This window comes from Brassica napus, chromosome A5 (assembly GCF_020379485.1).
Source record: "Brassica napus cultivar Da-Ae chromosome A5, Da-Ae, whole genome shotgun sequence".
Taxonomy (NCBI): domain Eukaryota; kingdom Viridiplantae; phylum Streptophyta; class Magnoliopsida; order Brassicales; family Brassicaceae; genus Brassica; species Brassica napus.
Genome location: NC_063438.1, coordinates 26,829,667 through 26,847,065, shown reverse-complemented (window position 1 = coordinate 26,847,065; position 17,399 = coordinate 26,829,667). Strand labels below are relative to the sequence as shown.

The 17,399-nt window shown below is 37.2% G+C and overlaps 3 protein-coding genes across 4 annotated transcripts; all 3 read left to right on the top strand.

Annotated features, from left to right (window-relative positions):
* The first annotated feature begins 390 nt into the window (after positions 1-390).
* On the top strand, positions 391-4,919 carry LOC106348748 (probable acyl-CoA dehydrogenase IBR3). Of its 2 annotated transcripts, none has more exons than XM_013788549.3 (17): positions 391-415; positions 515-671; positions 752-886; positions 1,061-1,201; positions 1,294-1,425; positions 1,494-1,679; positions 1,760-1,837; positions 1,916-2,035; positions 2,114-2,212; positions 2,537-2,899; positions 3,190-3,372; positions 3,458-3,600; positions 3,687-3,771; positions 3,858-4,067; positions 4,159-4,311; positions 4,377-4,481; positions 4,567-4,919. In XM_013788549.3, the coding sequence occupies exons 2-17, from the start codon at positions 537-539 to the stop codon at positions 4,759-4,761; spliced, it is 2,463 nt and encodes an 820-aa protein (XP_013644003.2). In that variant the 5' UTR covers positions 391-415; positions 515-536; the 3' UTR covers positions 4,762-4,919. The 2 variants fall into 2 exon arrangements, with proteins under 2 accessions (XP_013644003.2, XP_022561717.2); XM_022705996.2 differs by having other exon boundaries at positions 397-415; positions 509-671.
* Positions 4,920-7,139: 2,220 nt separating this feature from the next.
* Positions 7,140-9,554, top strand: LOC106348747 (probable pectinesterase/pectinesterase inhibitor 23). Its single transcript, XM_013788545.3, has 3 exons — positions 7,140-7,903; positions 8,121-8,510; positions 8,711-9,554. The coding sequence occupies exons 1-3, from the start codon at positions 7,273-7,275 to the stop codon at positions 9,397-9,399; spliced, it is 1,710 nt and encodes a 569-aa protein (XP_013643999.2). The 5' UTR covers positions 7,140-7,272; the 3' UTR covers positions 9,400-9,554.
* An 809-nt stretch (positions 9,555-10,363) lies between these two features.
* LOC106348746 (glyoxysomal fatty acid beta-oxidation multifunctional protein MFP-a-like) lies at positions 10,364-14,954 on the top strand. Its single transcript, XM_048780076.1, has 18 exons — positions 10,364-10,607; positions 10,937-11,008; positions 11,103-11,168; positions 11,247-11,303; positions 11,374-11,441; positions 11,553-11,634; positions 11,889-11,944; positions 12,031-12,333; positions 12,434-12,520; positions 12,663-12,837; positions 12,903-13,024; positions 13,117-13,280; positions 13,377-13,631; positions 13,712-13,833; positions 13,908-14,029; positions 14,094-14,242; positions 14,328-14,466; positions 14,631-14,954. Exons 1-18 carry the CDS (start codon positions 10,505-10,507, stop codon positions 14,664-14,666), a joined length of 2,178 nt encoding a protein of 725 aa, XP_048636033.1. The 5' UTR covers positions 10,364-10,504; the 3' UTR covers positions 14,667-14,954.
* The last annotated feature ends 2,445 nt before the right edge of the window (positions 14,955-17,399 follow it).

Here is a 17,399-nt window from a genome sequence, read left to right as displayed (position 1 = left end):
TTCAAGTGACTTAACCATTCAACAGATGACAAAACCAGAAGGATAATTTTGAAAACCATTCTATAGTAATCATTCTCAGAGCAACGAAGAATCAAACTGACAAAAGAGAAAAGTTTCTTTAAGAAAAGCTTCTTATCTTTTGTTTATCAAAAAAAAGATACGTCTTTCTAAGTACAACCTAAAGATTAAAACATCTGATCAACACACGACATGAGCTGGCAAATCATACCAAGTTAAATGTATACATTAATGTATTTTAGGATCTCTTCTTCGGAACGTGATCTCTTAAAATGGTATGATTGATCTCTTAAAATAGTATTATATTATATCTGTGCTGTCTCTTTAATTTTAAGAAGATAGACTGATCACTGATTGATATCATCTACGATATAAATAAATAAAATTATCCAAAGGGGTAAGGTTTTGCGACTTTCCACAAGTTTTGTTTTGTCTCAGTACAACCTTTGTGTTTATTGAAATCTCTCTTGATTTGTTGTTGCAACTTGAGGATCAGAGAGAGAGAGACAGCTAAAAACATGGGAAGTAACACCGGCGATCTGGTGACACGTGTCCAATCAGCTCATCTGTTCGATCACGATGCCTTGTTTCGTTACGCCGCCGACAACGTCTCCGGTTTTCCGACCAATCCATCTCAATTCACCATCTCACAGGTACACTCTCGGTTCTCTCCGCCCCAAAGATCGAAGCTTTATCTGATTTCTTTTCCTCCTCTTCTTCTGGCTATTTGCAGTTCGGACACGGGCAATCGAATCCGACCTTTCTGATAGCTGTCGGCTCGGGGAGCTCCATTAAACGCTACGTTTTGAGGAAGAAGCCTCCTGGGAAGCTCTTGCAATCTGCTCATGCTGTTGAAAGGGAGTTTCAGGTAATCAAAAATCGAATCTTTTAACTCTTGAAAACACTAATTTAACTCTTTGAGATGCTGCGTGTGATAGGATAGATACAGAATCGAATAAAGGTTGATCCTTTTTGCCTATTGCTTTTGATTTTCGATTTTTTTTTTGTCAACTTCCAAATGCTTTTGATGATGGTTATGTAGGTGCTTAAGGCTCTGGGTGAGCATACCCAAGTTCCTGTCCCCAAAGTCTTCTGCTTATGCACTGACCCTAGTGTGATCGGGACTGCTTTTTACATTATGGAGTTCATGGAAGGAAGAATCTTCATAGATCCCAAGTTACCTGTAAGATTACACTCTCTTTCGTTAACGTAAATGCTTTTCTAGCTTTAGATGTGACGTGTGTGTGTGTGTGTGTTTCATTGGTTTTGAATTAGAATGTAGCGCCAGAGAGAAGAACTGCGATCTATCGTGCAGCCGCCAAAGCCTTAGCTTCTCTTCATTCTGCTGATGTTGATACGATTGGTCTTGACAAATATGGCCGTCGTGCTAACTACTGCCAAAGACAGGTTAGTTGATTAGTTCAGACTGGTGACTTGTTGCTGTAATGATTAACTATTGGATATGTATATTTCAGATAGATAGGTGGTTCAAACAGTACTTGGCTTCAACGAGCGAAGGCAAACCCGTAAGGAATCCAAAGATGTTTGAGCTTGTTGACTGGTTACGCAAAAGCATACCCGCTGAAGATTCAACAGGAGCAACATCAGGCCTTGTCCATGGAGACTTCCGCATTGACAATCTAGTGTTTCATCCTTATGAGGTCTAATGACTCTCTAAGCTCTTTTGTTTTTTTAATGATTCTTGGATAGTCTTGGAGACCTTATTACCTTAAGCTGGCAGGATCGAGTTATTGGAATACTTGACTGGGAACTGTCCACGCTTGGGAACCAAATGTGTGATGTTGCATACAGTTGTATGGTAATAAACTATTCACAAAGCTTTTTTTTTTTTCTTTTGCTTCATGCTCTGATATATAAAGTAAATGGTGTTTGGCAGCATTACATTGTGAATGTTCAGCTCGACAAGGAGCATGTCAGTGAAGGTCTTGAAATTACTGGACTCCCAGACGGAATACTTTCTATGCCAGAGTTTCTCTTAGAATACTGTTCTGCATTGGTATGTCCTGTTTCTATATTATATGTTGTGTCTTGAAAAGGATCTGAGTCAGCTTTACTTGTGAATTTTGCCTATTAGGGGAAACCATGGCCTGCTGCAAACTGGAAGTTCTACGTAGCCTTCTCTCTGTTTCGAGCTGCTTCTATCTACACGGGAGTGTACAACAGATGGTTAATGGTATTAACCCTGTAAACTTTACTCATTCCGTTTCATGAAGTTACATATTCTTGAGAAAAAAATTGTTTCAAAAAAAATCTATTTTCTGCATTTTCAATGCATGTTTTATTAACTAATTACAAACTTCAAAAAATTTAATTACACTTATTGAATTTTTATTGGCTTAAAATTATGAGAAAAAGATAATCACAAAAAAATTATGCAAATTTAATGTGTTTTATTAAAATGTGTGAAAGTCTAAAATACGTAACATTTTATAACGGAGGGAGTGTTTAATTGTAAAGATACAAATGGTCATCAACATTGTATTTGATCATCATGCAGGGGAATGCTTCAGCCGGTGAACGTGCCAGGAACACAGGGGTTCAAGCCAATGAGCTTGTAGAGTGTGCCTTGGGTTACATCGCACGCGAGAATGTTCTTCCTGCGCACCCTCCATCTGGTAAAAGAGATGTGAGCCGCCCATCGTATGAAAGCCTTGTGGATGGAACCGGGAGATTCGTTCCCAACAGAAAAGTGTTGGAGCTAAGGGGGAAGTTGGTCAAGTTTATGGAGACTCACATCTACCCGATGGAGAAAGAGTTCTCCAAACTTGCTCAGTCAGATTTGCGGTGGACCGTTCACCCTGAGGAGGAGAGGTTAAAGGAAGAGGCAAAGAGACAAGGCCTATGGAACTTATTTATTCCTGTAAGTATGATTTTATATCTTTATATGCTAGTATATAAAATGTTTAAATGTAAAATAGAAAGAAAATGACAAAAAAAAACAGATTTTAAAAATTATGATTTATACAAAAACATTTTTATAATAGACTAAAATGTTATTTTTTTTTTAACTTTTAAGTTACCAAAAATATATATTTATCTTAAGAAATAGTTTAGAATAAGTTTTTTTCAAAAAAAAATATCTTTTAAAAAATAAAATTTTGTTTTGGATGAGAGTGTATAATTTTGTTATGGAGTTCTTGGTTATTGCAGGTGGATAGTGCTGCTAGAGCTAGAAGAGAACTGGCAGCTATTGAGAATAAACAATCTTTTGATCAGTTGTTTGGAGAGGGGCTAACGAACCTGGAGTATGGTTACCTTTGTGAGATCATGGGTCGTTCAGTTTGGGCTCCACAGGTGTTCAACTGTGGTGCACCTGATACTGGAAACATGGAGGTAACAAAAAAAACAATGCATGATTCTATTTACCTGACTAGAAGTTGTGTCATTGCTTATTACTTGTATTCATACTATCTTGTAGGTGATACTGCGGTATGGAAACAAAGAACAAATTGCTGAATGGCTTATTCCGCTTCTTGAGGGAAAGATTCGTTCTGGATTTGCTATGACTGAGCCACAAGTTGCTTCTTCTGATGCAACCAATATTGAGTGCTCTATTAAAAGGTTAGATATTTTCTTTAATTCTCTTTATGTTGGAATCTGACTTAGTCTACATAACTCCTTATAGCTAATTATGTTTGGTTATATAGACAAGGTGATTCATATGTTATTAATGGCACAAAATGGTGGACAAGTGGAGCCATGGATCCAAGGTGCAGAGTCCTTATTCTCATGGTTAGTTTCTCTGTTTCTTGCTCTCTCTTTTTATCTCTCAGAAAGTAAATTCAGTGACAAACGTATTTGTTTATATTTATTTACAGGGAAAAACAGATTTCAACGCCCCAAAACATAAGCAACAGTCAATGATACTAGTGGACATGCGGACTCCAGGTATTCACGTGAAGAGACCTCTCACGGTGTTTGGTTTTGACGACGCCCCTCATGGACATGCTGAGATTTCTTTTGAGAATGTGATTGTCCCGGCGAAGAATATTCTCCTAGGAGAAGGCCGAGGATTCGAGATTGCTCAGGTAATACTACTACTAAAGGTGGACACAGAGAGAGAGAGAGAGTAAGGATTTGTATTTATCTGCTGCTTTCATTGTTTGTGATATTAATCAGGGAAGGTTAGGCCCTGGAAGATTGCACCATTGCATGAGACTAATAGGTGCAGCAGAGCGTGGAATGGAGCTAATGGCTCAAAGAGCTCTTAGCAGGAAGACTTTTGGGATGTTTATAGCGCAGCACGGTTCTTTTGTCTCTGATCTTGCAAAGGTAAACCACACTGTGTTCTTTTTATCACCTAAATGAGTCCTTATATGAGTTCTTGAATGATACAGTTGCGAGTAGAGCTGGAAGGAACCAGATTGTTAGTTCTAGAAGCTGCTGATCATCTCGATAAGTTTGGGAACAAAAAAGCTCGAGGGATTCTCGCAATGGCCAAGGTAAAAGATGTTATATACATATGTGATTCTGTCAGAAATGGACCAAAGTAGACCTTAAAGAACCAAAAATCATGTCGTTACTCAGGTTGCAGCTCCAAACATGGCGTTGAAGGTACTGGACACGGCTATTCAAGTTCATGGAGCAGCTGGTGTGTGCTCGGATACAGTTTTGGCGCATCTGTGGGCAACGGCTAGAACGCTCAGGATTGCTGATGGACCTGACGAGGTTCATCTTGGGACCATTGGCAAGTTAGAGTTACAGAGAGCTTCAAAGCTTTAAAGCCCAAAGAGAAATCAGATTTGCCTTGTACTATTTATACATGATAATAAAGCTGTTGTTGAGATCTTTTGCAGTATGGTAAACCTGAATAAGTTTATACAGGATCTTCTCATCTGTTTCACACTTGTTGATGATAATGCATTGTGAGATTCTTTTCATGCCTCGTCCCAACTGCATTTTTACTCTCTAATCTCTATATCAAGATCACAGAAAACATAACATCCCACAATTTCAAGAACATCATAAACGCGGTTTAGATGGAGAGAAGAACCACAATACTTTGTAAATCCATTAACAAAGATAGAATTTATAAAGAGCAGTGGATTTAAAGTTAATTCTCTCGGTTTTATAATGTAGTGTTATTCAATGATTGATTTTAAATCTTTTATATTGGTTAACTGTATTTAAAATCTTTTTTGTTAAAAGATTTTAAAATCTAAGATTATTGGTTCTTATATTTAAATGAATTTGTAATATATTGTTATTCAATTAAAGAATTCATACAAAAGACTTAAAATCTTGTGTTATTCATATTTGATACAATTTGACAATTCATTTGACTTGAAATACTTTGAAACGGATTTAAATTATGTTTTATGTGTAAAATATATGAGTCAAAATCTAACCTATTATCTCTTGAATTTATAAAATTTTTCTATTAAAACCAAAATTCAATGAAAAAATATGATACGATGAAACAATACTCATTTTTTGAGAAAAAATTTCAATTATACCACAAGTTTGATACCATTTTTCATATTTATCATTAATGAATGACTACTTTACGTAGAGTACAACACTACATAGTGGATGAGAAATCTATTCTTTTTACGCGTAGCATTAGGTAATAGCAAAATTAATCATGTTATGACATATAAACAAGATAAGGTAAAACATATAGTTAATTCTAGAAACTTTACGTAGACGAACGATATCTTGCCAGAATACAAATGAACGAATTATAGGTAAGATAAAATATATAAAAAAATTTTGTTTGCGTTATATACCAAAGCTAGATCAGTGTATGATATTTTGTATCCGATTCTAAACTAAGTAGATAACCAAAATGAGTATTCTATACTCAGATATGACATAAAATAAAATATGATTTTACTGTTTTTATAAGAAAGTTGAACCTATAAATATTCATACTTATGTTTCTAATAGTTTTCATATTTTTTGATATATTATCATTTTAATTTATTATTTTTTCCATTACAAAAGGTAAAACGTATCCAAAATAGCCTAATCAAAAAATTGTATTGGGACAAACCCAAATTCTAAATATCTCATTTATCCAATTTTCTCTTTATTTTAAGAGGATTCTAATATCATTGATTGAATAACAATAATTTGTTCAACATAATAAAATGTGTTGAACAAATTGATGTTATTCAATTCAAATAAGCTGTGTTGATTTATTTACAATACAGTTTGATCCATCAAAATATATTTGCAATTCAAATTAGAATCCTCTTAAAATATGATTATGTTAGATAAATCCCATTTTGTTTGTCTCCAAAACGAAGAAAAAAAAGCTTCAGTTTCAACTAAAAAAAAGTGGTAAAGCATGTGAATGTTAGCTGCTTGTACGTTGTTGTATGAGGATGAAAAATATGAGGCTTGACTTAAATAAGATGAAATCTCTGCTACAGGGGAATCTAATTAATATCTATAATGGACTCATCATCAGGCAGGTTTAGAGTTCAGTTTGTGTTTGTGACTCCCACCCAAAAACGATTATTTACTGTTAATGTTGTTAAGTCTAGTAGTGTTGCATCTTTTTCTGTAAAATATATGAATTAAAATTTTTAAGAGAGAGACATCACTGAAGCCTCATGTGGCTTTTGGCTAAACCATATGATCATTTGCTCTAGTACTCGAAGTTCAATAAAGGCGGTTAAAAAAACTGCATATGTACATGAACAACACAAATACACACGGACACAAATTTATATATAGAGGATCTTCTCATCTGTTTCATACCTGCTAATGATAATGCATTGTGAGATTCCTCTCGTGCCTTGTCGTACTGCTCTTTACTCGCTGATCTCTAAATCAATTCCTCATTCAGTAAGAATCATTAGAGTCACACAGATTTCTTTAAGAGGATTATGAAGATCACATTTAACATAATTTCATTTCATACCACAAACTCAAGACCACTATTCATAGGGTTATGGTAAAAGCGGGAAACCAAACGTTTAGATGGAGACAAGGACCACAAAACTTGTAAGGAAACAAATAAAAATATTCCTAAAGACAGAAAATGTAACATAACCTCATGTTATTCTTTCCTTAAACCCAAAAATAGCATTACAACTCATCTCTATATTTAACCCCATCAAGATTTTTCTATCCATTTGTTTAAACATTTGTAAATACTAAACACCAAAGAGGCCTTATAGCCACAGTTGCAGGCCTCGTCTGCTCCATTTCTAACATGTAAAAAAAACATATTAGGAAAATTAGAAGAAAACAAAATTGAAAACTAGATTTGTGTAAGAAGAAATGACGGTTGATGGTGACAAGAAAAAGAAATGCCTCATCGCCGGTAGTGTCTCAGGTTTGCTAGTCATCATGGTTGTCTCTGTAGCTGTCGTAACATCTAAACACACTCCCAATGAAAACCAAATCCGGACAACCACCAAAGCCGTTAGAGCAGTTTGTGCACCTACTGACTTCAAGGAAGCCTGCGTCAAAAGCTTAATGGACGCCTCTCCCAATTCAACCGAGCCTCTTGAACTCATCAAGCTCAGCTTCAACGCAACTATCAAGTCCATCAACGACAACCTCAAGAAAGCCTCTGAAGATGTTAAACCCAAGGCTGACAAAGACCCAGGAGCCAAAGGCGCTTTCCAGCTCTGTGAGAGGCTAATGATCGACGCTATTGATGATCTGAAAAAGTGTGTTGACCGTGAGTTCTCAGTTACTCAGATTGAAATCTTTGTTGAGGATCTTAGGGTTTGGCTAAGTGGCTCCATTGCTTTCCAGCAAACATGTATTGATACATTCGAGGAGATTAAGTCTAATCTTAAGCGTGACATGCTCAACATCTTCAAATCATCAAGAGAGCTTAGTAGCAATAGCCTTGCCATGACTACTGATCTTCCCACCATTCTCCCAAATTCCAACATCACAGGTATGTTTTTCAATCTATCTCTAAAATTATCCATACGAAAAAGTCTTAGCCGATCCTGAATATAGACAAATGAAACATCAGTCTATCACATCCAAAAATTTATGAATTAATTAAAAAACATTTTAATTAGATTTCCTTATAAATTGTCTATAGCCTTTAAAATTTCAAAACTGGCCTGAAAAAATGAATATGTAACGCTGAGTGTTGATGTTACCAGGACTAACCGGAGCTCTTGCAAAGTACGCGAGAAAGCTTTTGTATACAGAAGATGGTATACCAACATGGGTTGGACCACATGCACGGAGGCTCATGCAAGCAGAACCAAAACCAAAAGGAGGAGGACCACCAGTGAAGGCTAATGTTGCAGTGGCTCAAGACGGAAGTGGCCATTTCAAGACCATCACCGACGCATTAAAAGTTGTTCCTAAAAATAACAGAATGCCATTCATCATCCACATCAAAGAAGGTATATACAAGGAGAGAGTCAAGGTCACGAAGAAAATGGCGTACGTCACTTTCATCGGTGATGGACCAAACAAGACCAAAATCACCGGCAACCTCAATTTCGGTATTGGAAAAGTCAAGACGTTCCTAACATCCACCCTCAGTAAGTTTCATCTTTCAAATGTTTATTAAAAAATGATTCACTACATAAACGAATGCGACCACATAATATTATATCGAAAATTATATAAACTATATGAATCACATGACAACATACTTTAATTATATTAAAAATTACATGAACTATATGAATCACGTGACAACATCTATAAATTAACGTTACAAAACCATTTGTTTTGGCAGCAATCGAAGGCGAGCACTTCACAGCGAAAAACATCGGGATCGAGAACACGGCTGGACGAAAGGGAGGACAAGCGGTGGCGTTGAGAGTCTCGGCGGACTACGCAGTGTTCTACAGCTGTCAAATCGACGGTTACCAAGACACCTTATACGTCCACTCTCAGCGACAATTCTACCGTGACTGCACAGTCTCCGGGACAGTAGATTTCATCTTCGGAGACGCTAAATGCATACTCCAGAACTGTAACATCGTCGTCCGGAAACCTAAGAGAGGCCAGTCGTGTATGGTCACCGCTCAGGGAAGGAGCGACGTCCGTGAATCGACGGGTTTGGTGCTACATAACTGTCATATAATGGGAGAGCCGGCGTATATTCGGGTGAAGTCTGTGAACAAAGCGTATCTAGGAAGACCGTGGAAGGAGTTCTCGAGGACTATCATCATGAAGACGACGATCGATGACGTGATCGATCCCGCGGGATGGCTACCGTGGAAGGGTGACTTCGCGCTCAAGACGTTGTACTACGCTGAGCATTTGAATGCTGGGCCTGGATCGAATGAGGCTCTTAGAGTTAAATGGCCCGGTATTAAGAAGCTAAGCCCTGAAGAGGCTTTGTTATATACTGGGGGTAGGTTCTTAGTAGGTGATACGTGGATTCCACAAACACAAGTTCCGTACTCTGCGAACATGTAGTAGGAGATTGTATTTGATTTTGTTTTAAAATTGTTCTTGTAAAATTGTCTGAAGGATGATTATTTGTAGCTCATTAGTCATTTCATCGTGAGTTTTGCATCTCGTGAGTAATATAATTAAGCTAAGTGAATAGACATAACCAAACAATGGAAACTTTTGGATTCGAATATAAAGCCGCTTCCTAAATAATCTATTGCATGTTTAAATGCCCAACATTATCTTTGGAACGTGAACTAGGAACCTTACATGCATAAATTTACACTTTTCTATTTTGTGTGTGGCCAACCGTTACACTTTTTCGATCATCCATGGGGAAAAAAAATCAATCTTGTTGGTGAAAAGATATTTTACACAACCACAAAGCCTCAACAGCCTCATTACCAATCGGACACTTGATCTCTCTCTCTCTCTCTTACATAAGTACTTCTCATCCGACAAATCAGATCACCAACAAAATCTGATTCTCAAATGACATCTATCGATTTCATGTCGTGTATATATGTATGCAATTTAGGGGAAAATGTATATATATATCTCTTGCAGCTTATGAGGCATTAACAGATATGAAGTCATGATTGTTGATTAATGTCTAAATAATGCATGTTTTAGTACTTCCTATGTGAAAGCTTACTCGATATCTCATTTATGAATACATTTTTATTATGATTTGAATATATGTCTAAGAATATGAATTTCATTTACGATTTTTATTGTCTGGTTACAAAAAAAAAATGGATTTGATTAAATTTCGTCAAGTTTGGTAGCAGATCACACAATTTTATTAAGAAATGCAAGCAGATCCAACGGTCAAATCCTTTTTAGTTAAAATTTACATCCAGGAAAAGAATAGAATTTGAAAAAAAAAATATGTTCAGTTATCGAAAACAATCTATTATTGACAAAAAGAAAGAAAATAATTATTATTATTATCCAAACGCAGCGTTGCGTAGAGGAGTGTGGCACTGTATTCATACGTCACCAATCGTCATCTTTCTATTTATATCTTTACTTCCACGTTTCTCTCTCTTTTTATATCCAAGTTTTGACTCGGAATCTCAAACGAAGAAGAGGATCGAAGAGAGAAATTCGAAACCGAGCTCGAAGAATGGCTTCACGACCGAAGGGAAAAGCGACGATGGAAGTTGGAGGCGATGGCGTCGCCGTCATAACGCTCATCAACCCTCCCGTCAATTCACTATCATTCGACGGTACTCTCTGCTCCTCTTCCACCTTGTTTACGTAATTTTTGATCTGATATCTCTTGGATTCATCACCTATTCACAATTCTAGGTCAATTTCAATCGGTGCTTGATCCTCTCCCAATTCGTTTCTGCGATTTTTAGCTTCCGATCAAAAATATATGATCTGATTATGTGAAATTGGGACTACTAATAGTTTAATCTCATGGGGTTGTCTTTTAGTTTTAGCAAATAGCGTTATTCGGGCCTGGGCCTGGGCCTGGGCCTGAGGATTATGGGCTTCGGCCCAAATCTAGAAAAAACAAATGTTCTGTAGCTGATACTCTGTTTCTGTACAGTGCTAGAGAACCTTAAAAGTAATTACGAGGAGGCCTTGAGCAGGAATGATGTTAAAGCTATTGTTATTACAGGTAATCATTCTCTTCCTTGCCAATAATAGAATATACGTTTTATGCAAATTTTTGTTAATGGGCTTTTGTGTTTTTTTTTCTGCTTATACTGCAGGTGCCAAGGGGAGGTTCTCTGGTGGATTTGATATATCTGGTTTTGGTGATATTCAGAAAGGGACAAGTAACGTTTTCAGTGTCTCTTGGTATCTTTGCTGATTGTATTGATGTTTGTAGTAATCGATACTGCTTATTTTCTCAGGAAAAGCGCCAAAGCCTGGATACATATCAATAGACATCATCACTGATTTGCTTGAAGGTATTAACCTTTAATGGTTATGGTGATTTATTATTTCTGAGTGGTGTCTATTAATTTCTTTGGATTTCAGCTGCAAAGAAACCGTCTGTAGCTGCCATTGATGGGCTTGCCTTGGGAGGAGGGTTAGAGCTCGCCATGGTAGACTTTCTATGTTATATACTACAAAACTCCTCTAGAAACTGCCGAGTCTGGTGAACATTATTTATTAGGGTGGATGTTGATACAATTGTATTTTTTTTTTTGTTTCAGGCGTGCCATGCAAGGATATCAACCCCTGGTGCACAGTTAGGTCTGCCTGAGCTGCAACTCGGTGTTATTCCTGGGTTTGGAGGTACTTAATTGTCAAATAATTAATGTTTTTGCGGCCCGTCAGCAGCATACAGATTTTGATCTTATAGAAGCTAGAAACTTTGAATCCTATGGAACAATCATATGTTTTAAAACCTCTTGGCATAAGAACTGAAAACATTTTTTAAAGCAAACTAGACTATGAGGACGGGGATATGTGATTCATGTTTATGTTGAAAGAATCTAGTCACTTCCGTTCTTTACTTTCTTAATTATGCTACTTTGGATTTGATGCAGGAACACAGCGTCTTCCACGTCTTGTTGGTCTTACAAAAGCCCTTGAGATGATTTTGGTACGTCGTCAAGGCCTTATTCTTATGGTAGGGTTACTCTGCTTTGTTTAAAATCGTAACGATATTTATTTTGTTGAAATTTATAGACTTCTAAGCCGGTTAAAGCTGAGCAAGGTCATTCATTGGGTCTTGTTGATGCTGTCGTGCCACCTGCCGAGTTACTAAACGCTGCTCGTCGCTGGGCTCTTGACATAGCCGAGAGAAGAAAACCATGGGTTTCTAGTGTTTTAAAGACTGATAAGTTGCCTCCTCTTGGAGAGGCAAGGGAGATACTGAAGTTTGCCAAGGATCAGACACGCAGGCAAGCCCCCAACCTGAAACACCCCTTAATGTGCCTTGAGGCTGTTGAAGTGGGTATTGTTTCTGGTTCTAGGGCTGGTTTAGAAAAGGTATATATTACTATCTTGTCGTAGCTGCGTTATATGTTGTTGAACGTTTCCCCTGAGTGTACTAACCTTTTATGAATTTCCATCACATTGTCACTTATAGGAGGCTCTAATCTCTTCACAAGTGGTCAAGCTGGATACCACCAAAAGCTTGATCCATGTCTTCTTTTCTCAGCGAGGAACTACAAAGGTGTGTGAGTGTTTATGCAGTCATGTCATTTAGACTTATGTACTACCAAACCTCTGGTTTCTTTTTTTTTCTTATTACAAAATTGTAACTAATAGCTTTCCCTCTGTTTTTGATTCCTTCCAATCTAATATCTTATGGACAGGTTCCTGGAGTTACTGATCGTGGGTTGGTGCCAAGGAAGATTAAAAAGGTAGCCATAATTGGAGGCGGGTTAATGGGATCTGGCATAGCCACTGCATTGATCCTCAGTAACTATCCAGTGATTCTGAAGGAGGTAAATGAGAAGTTCTTGGAGGCTGGACTTGGCAGGGTCAAAGGTGGGGATTGATTTCTCTAACATTGCTTACCAACGCTTATCTGACTAATTTCATTAATTTATCAGCTAATCTTCAGAGTAGTGTAAAGAAAGGAAGGATGTCCCAGGAAAAGTTTGAGAAAACCATGTCACTCCTTAAAGGTTCTCTTGACTATGAAAGCTTTAGGGATGTGGACATGGTCATCGAGGTAATAATGAGCATAGTGAAGCTGAAGTTGTTTTCTACATGGCAAGCTAAGTGACTGACTTTGTTTAATGTCTTTTTTGGTGGCTTGGACAGGCTGTCATTGAGAATATATCTTTGAAACAGAAAATATTTGCTGATCTAGAGAAGTACTGTCCTCAACATTGTATCCTTGCTAGCAACACATCTACCATTGATTTAAACAAAATTGGGGAGAGGACCAAGTCCCAGGATCGGATTATTGGAGCACATTTTTTCAGGTGCTTACTTATCCTTTGCAGTTTGGATGAAGTCTTATGCTTGTAGTGTTTTTGTTCGCTCTAGATGAATCATGTCTGTTCATTTTTCTGATACAGTCCGGCACATGTCATGCCACTACTTGAAATAGTTCGGACCAATCATACATCTGCCCAAGTAATTGTTGACCTGTTAGACGTTGGGAAGAAGATCAAGAAAACGCCAGTGGTGGTGGGAAACTGCACAGGGTTTGCAGTTAATAGGATGTTCTTTCCGTACACACAGGCAGCTATGTTCCTTGTTGAACGTGGAACAGATCCATATCTGATTGACAAGGCAGTCAGCAAGTTTGGAATGCCAATGGGTCCCTTCAGGTAGTATATAACATTTTAAAGAACCACGTGAACCTCATACACCTTTTTTTAATACTTTTGTTCCTTATATGAACGAGTAGATTGTGCGATTTGGTTGGATTCGGTGTGGCGATTGCAACCGCTACGCAATTCATCGAGAACTTTCCAGAACGAACAAACAAATCAATGATTATCCCACTCATGCAAGAGGACAAGAGAGCTGGTATATCAGAGAGGACAGCTATATAATGTTTTTATTGGTTTAACATTTTTTTTGTAAATCTTGTGAACTTTCAGGTGAAGCCACTCGTAAAGGTTTCTATCTTTATGATGAAAAGCGAAAGGCTAAACCTGATCCTGAACTAAAGAAGTATATCGAGAAGGCAAGGAGCGTATCAGGAGTGAACCTTGACCCTAAGGTAAAGATCTTCGTTTTGCATTTGAGAAGATCTCACGCTGACTGATTGTTGTGGCTTCTTGCAGCTGGCGAAACTTTCGGAAAAGGAGATTATTGAAATGACGTTTTTCCCGGTAGTGAACGAGGCGTGTAGAGTTTTTGCGGAAGGGATTGCTGTCAAAGCAGCAGACCTTGACATCGCTGGCATATTTGGAATGGGGTTTCCACCTTACAGGTCAGTGTTTTGTCATTCAAACAAAATGGTATCAAGTTCTCTGTTGGTTATTGTGAATTTAATAATCTAAATCTCTTGTGAACAGAGGAGGAATCATGTTCTGGGCTGATTCCATTGGATCGAAATACATTTACTCAAAGCTAGATGAGTGGTCGAAGGCTTATGGTGGTTTCTTCAAGCCTTGTGATTTCTTGGCTGAAAGGGGATCTAAAGGAGCTCCTCTGGTGAGTATTAACATAACCTTGTTCAGACTTGCTTATATATATATATATATTAAATGGCTATTACTTAATGATATCAACTTAATATCTATAAACATGTCCAGTTTAGCATCTTACCGTTTAGGCTCTCGATTGTAACTCAGACTCTTTGACTATATGTGTTGCAGAGCGCTCCCTTGGAACAAGCCAGATCGCGGTTGTAAGGTCAGCGTTTCAACGGAAACTTTACTTCGTTGCTGCTGCATCTTCTGTGTTTTCCTTTTTATGTCCACATTTACTTGCCAAAACTTTTAAGATCTTTGGCCTCACGAGCTGTTTAAAATAAATTATCATCTCAGACAGATGAAAGTAGAAAGTAAGTTGGAGTAGCAATAAGAATATTTGTTTATGTAATCTTTCTTTGTTATACAAAGCCGTCATATACATTTGTTATAAAGCTCTATGGAGTAAGTACGCTCAATGATTTATTGATAATTTTACGATTCTAAGTCTTTCTTCACTCTATTATAGGAAGATTAAAAAGTTGCTTGGATCTGGATACTGTTAGTGCAAAACACAATTGAGTAACACAGAAGATGAATTAAGAGACAAAATAGATACAAGCAACCAACTATGATTTATTAGAAATCTCCTAAACAATCTATTACAAGACTTGCTTATCAGCTTTTAAACGTTAGTGTTAACACTTTAACACACGTTACTGACAGATTCCTAATCTACCCAAACATGTCTCTTTCCCGTCAGTACTTCAGCATCTGCTTCAGCACGATCCAAGAACACCCCTAAAGGATTTTCACCATTTCTCTATAATAATAGCCAGTGTCTTATGGAATACAGACGACTCCATAGCTCTTTTATAGTGATCTCCACGTTCCTGAAACCCTAGTCTCCAAGGCAACATGAATATGGACAACTTCCATATCAATAAGTACACTTTCCTTTTCTTGAAATGTACTTATTCCTCAAGGCATAAATTTGCTCCCCAAGTTTATCTCTTGCCTTTTTCTCCACGGTATAAACTTGATCCTCAAGTTTATCCCACGCCAGCTCAGCATCTTGCGTCCACATGTCTCTACCACTCTGCATGCCTCCTGGTTCACTCTCTGACACACACTGCCTCAGCAACTACTTCAACGACTACGTCAAGACAAACCCTCAGTTTATCCTTCTCCATCTCAGCATCTCTTGCATCCACATGGTAACCCACCACTCCGCATGCCTTATGTAGTAACGACTAATGCCTCCAGCATCAGTGACTTCGTCGCCTAGTTAGTCATGGAAGACCATTGACATCTACAAACACCACTTGCATCCAGTGGCAGATGCAGAAACAGATTTTATAGGAGTCACAAAAAAAATTCCATTGTATTTTATTTTTGAGTTGGAGGCACTTATATACACTTTATAGCATTTGTTAAAAGAAATTAAAAAGTTAGTTGGGGGCACGTGCCCCCGTACGTTATGCTCTCCGTCCGCCACTGCTTGCATCTTCAGATACATGGACCGGTGTATGTGGTTTCACCCATAGATTACCGAGTGTACGTGGTTAGGCTTACACTTACACCTATAGATTAGTGAGTTTACACCCAAGCAATATGAACTGCGTTTATGTCTGTAAAATTTAGAAATTGTAAGGGATCTATAATATATGTGAATTTATGTGTATAAAAATAGAAACAATTAGTAGTAACTAAACCTGACAGAAGTGGAAGGGGACCATAAATAGAAGGAATGGGAGAAAGATCAGACAAAGAACTGTATAGTAAATGTAGAGACGAGAAAAGGTACGAGTAATTAATTTCTTGGACCACATTTTGTTTTTCTTCTCTTACGTCTCTTGCTTTTCGATACGTTACAGATTACAGCTCAGTATCCTGTACCATTCAAACTCATCTTCGTATCAATTTTACCCCCTTGAAAATAAAGTAAAAAATCGAATTCCTGGTTATGTGCATTCTCATATGTTTATCCTCAAAGATTATGTTTATCTAAGAAATAATTGATGTGTCTAGGTCACGTTCGAGCTTCCGTTTTGGCAGGAGGCAGGAGCTTACTCGGAATGTCCTTGTTTAAAAACTAACCAAAACACAATACTTCTACGAATTTACACCATGAAACCCTGATCCTCAATTATTCCAATACCACGTGCAGATTATTTACTTACCAGTTTGACTGATAGCATGAAACTAACGACTCCATATTCATGGAGGTTAGTCTCCGTGAATATTTTTCATGTTACGGGATCTTCGATCCAATAATCTCAGATTCTGGATAGTATTATATATGAATATCTGAAACGGACTTCCACCATATGGATGATACTCTCACATCAAATAGTTAACTCCATATTTAGAGGTGGGTGCACTACGATTTTAGCATTTCTTGAATTTATACAATTTTATAAGTTAAATACAATGGAGAGGTCGCGAATAATAAATGATTTTGTTTGCTTGGTTGGTGCCTATCAAACGTAAGGCGGTGAATTTAGTAATTAGAAAAGCTAAGGATAAGTGATATTTAATACACACTAACATGCATGGGTCCAAAGTTATAAAATGACTAACATGGGAAACAACTAGGGTATATTGGCATAGTAAGCGTATTTTTCGTTGTTGTCAACTATCAAATGTTCATTAATATATATTTGAAATTAACGAGTCAATCGTATATTTATACGTTAAAAAACTAGTTGATCATAAAACTTCAATTAAGAGGAAACTCGACCTCCAACATAAAAGTTTTAGTTATTCTTTTTTTTTTAATGTAAAATTGATATAACTAAAAAAAGTGAAGTGTTGACAAAAAAAAAGTGAAGTGAACTAAAACCATGGATATAATAAAAATAGTTATTAGCGATAAAACTAGAATCATCCGTCATTTGTAACTCTACTAGTGACTTTCCACACGGGACTCAAAGTTGCAAGTTCGAGTTTCGA

Coding starts and splice junctions, on each gene's coding strand:
- LOC106348748 (XM_013788549.3), top strand. CDS start 537: ATGGGAAGTAACACCGGCGATCTGGTGACACGTGTCCAATCAGCTCAT. Junction 887..1,060: donor CTGTTGAAAGGGAGTTTCAG/GTAATCAAAAAT, acceptor ATGGTTATGTAG/GTGCTTAAGGCTCTGGGTGA. Junction 4,068..4,158: donor GAGGATTCGAGATTGCTCAG/GTAATACTACTA, acceptor GATATTAATCAG/GGAAGGTTAGGCCCTGGAAG.
- LOC106348747 (XM_013788545.3), top strand. CDS start 7,273: ATGACGGTTGATGGTGACAAGAAAAAGAAATGCCTCATCGCCGGTAGT. Junction 7,904..8,120: donor CCCAAATTCCAACATCACAG/GTATGTTTTTCA, acceptor TGATGTTACCAG/GACTAACCGGAGCTCTTGCA. Junction 8,511..8,710: donor GTTCCTAACATCCACCCTCA/GTAAGTTTCATC, acceptor TTGTTTTGGCAG/CAATCGAAGGCGAGCACTTC.
- LOC106348746 (XM_048780076.1), top strand. CDS start 10,505: ATGGCTTCACGACCGAAGGGAAAAGCGACGATGGAAGTTGGAGGCGAT. Junction 14,243..14,327: donor ATGGGGTTTCCACCTTACAG/GTCAGTGTTTTG, acceptor TCTTGTGAACAG/AGGAGGAATCATGTTCTGGG. Junction 14,467..14,630: donor GATCTAAAGGAGCTCCTCTG/GTGAGTATTAAC, acceptor TATGTGTTGCAG/AGCGCTCCCTTGGAACAAGC.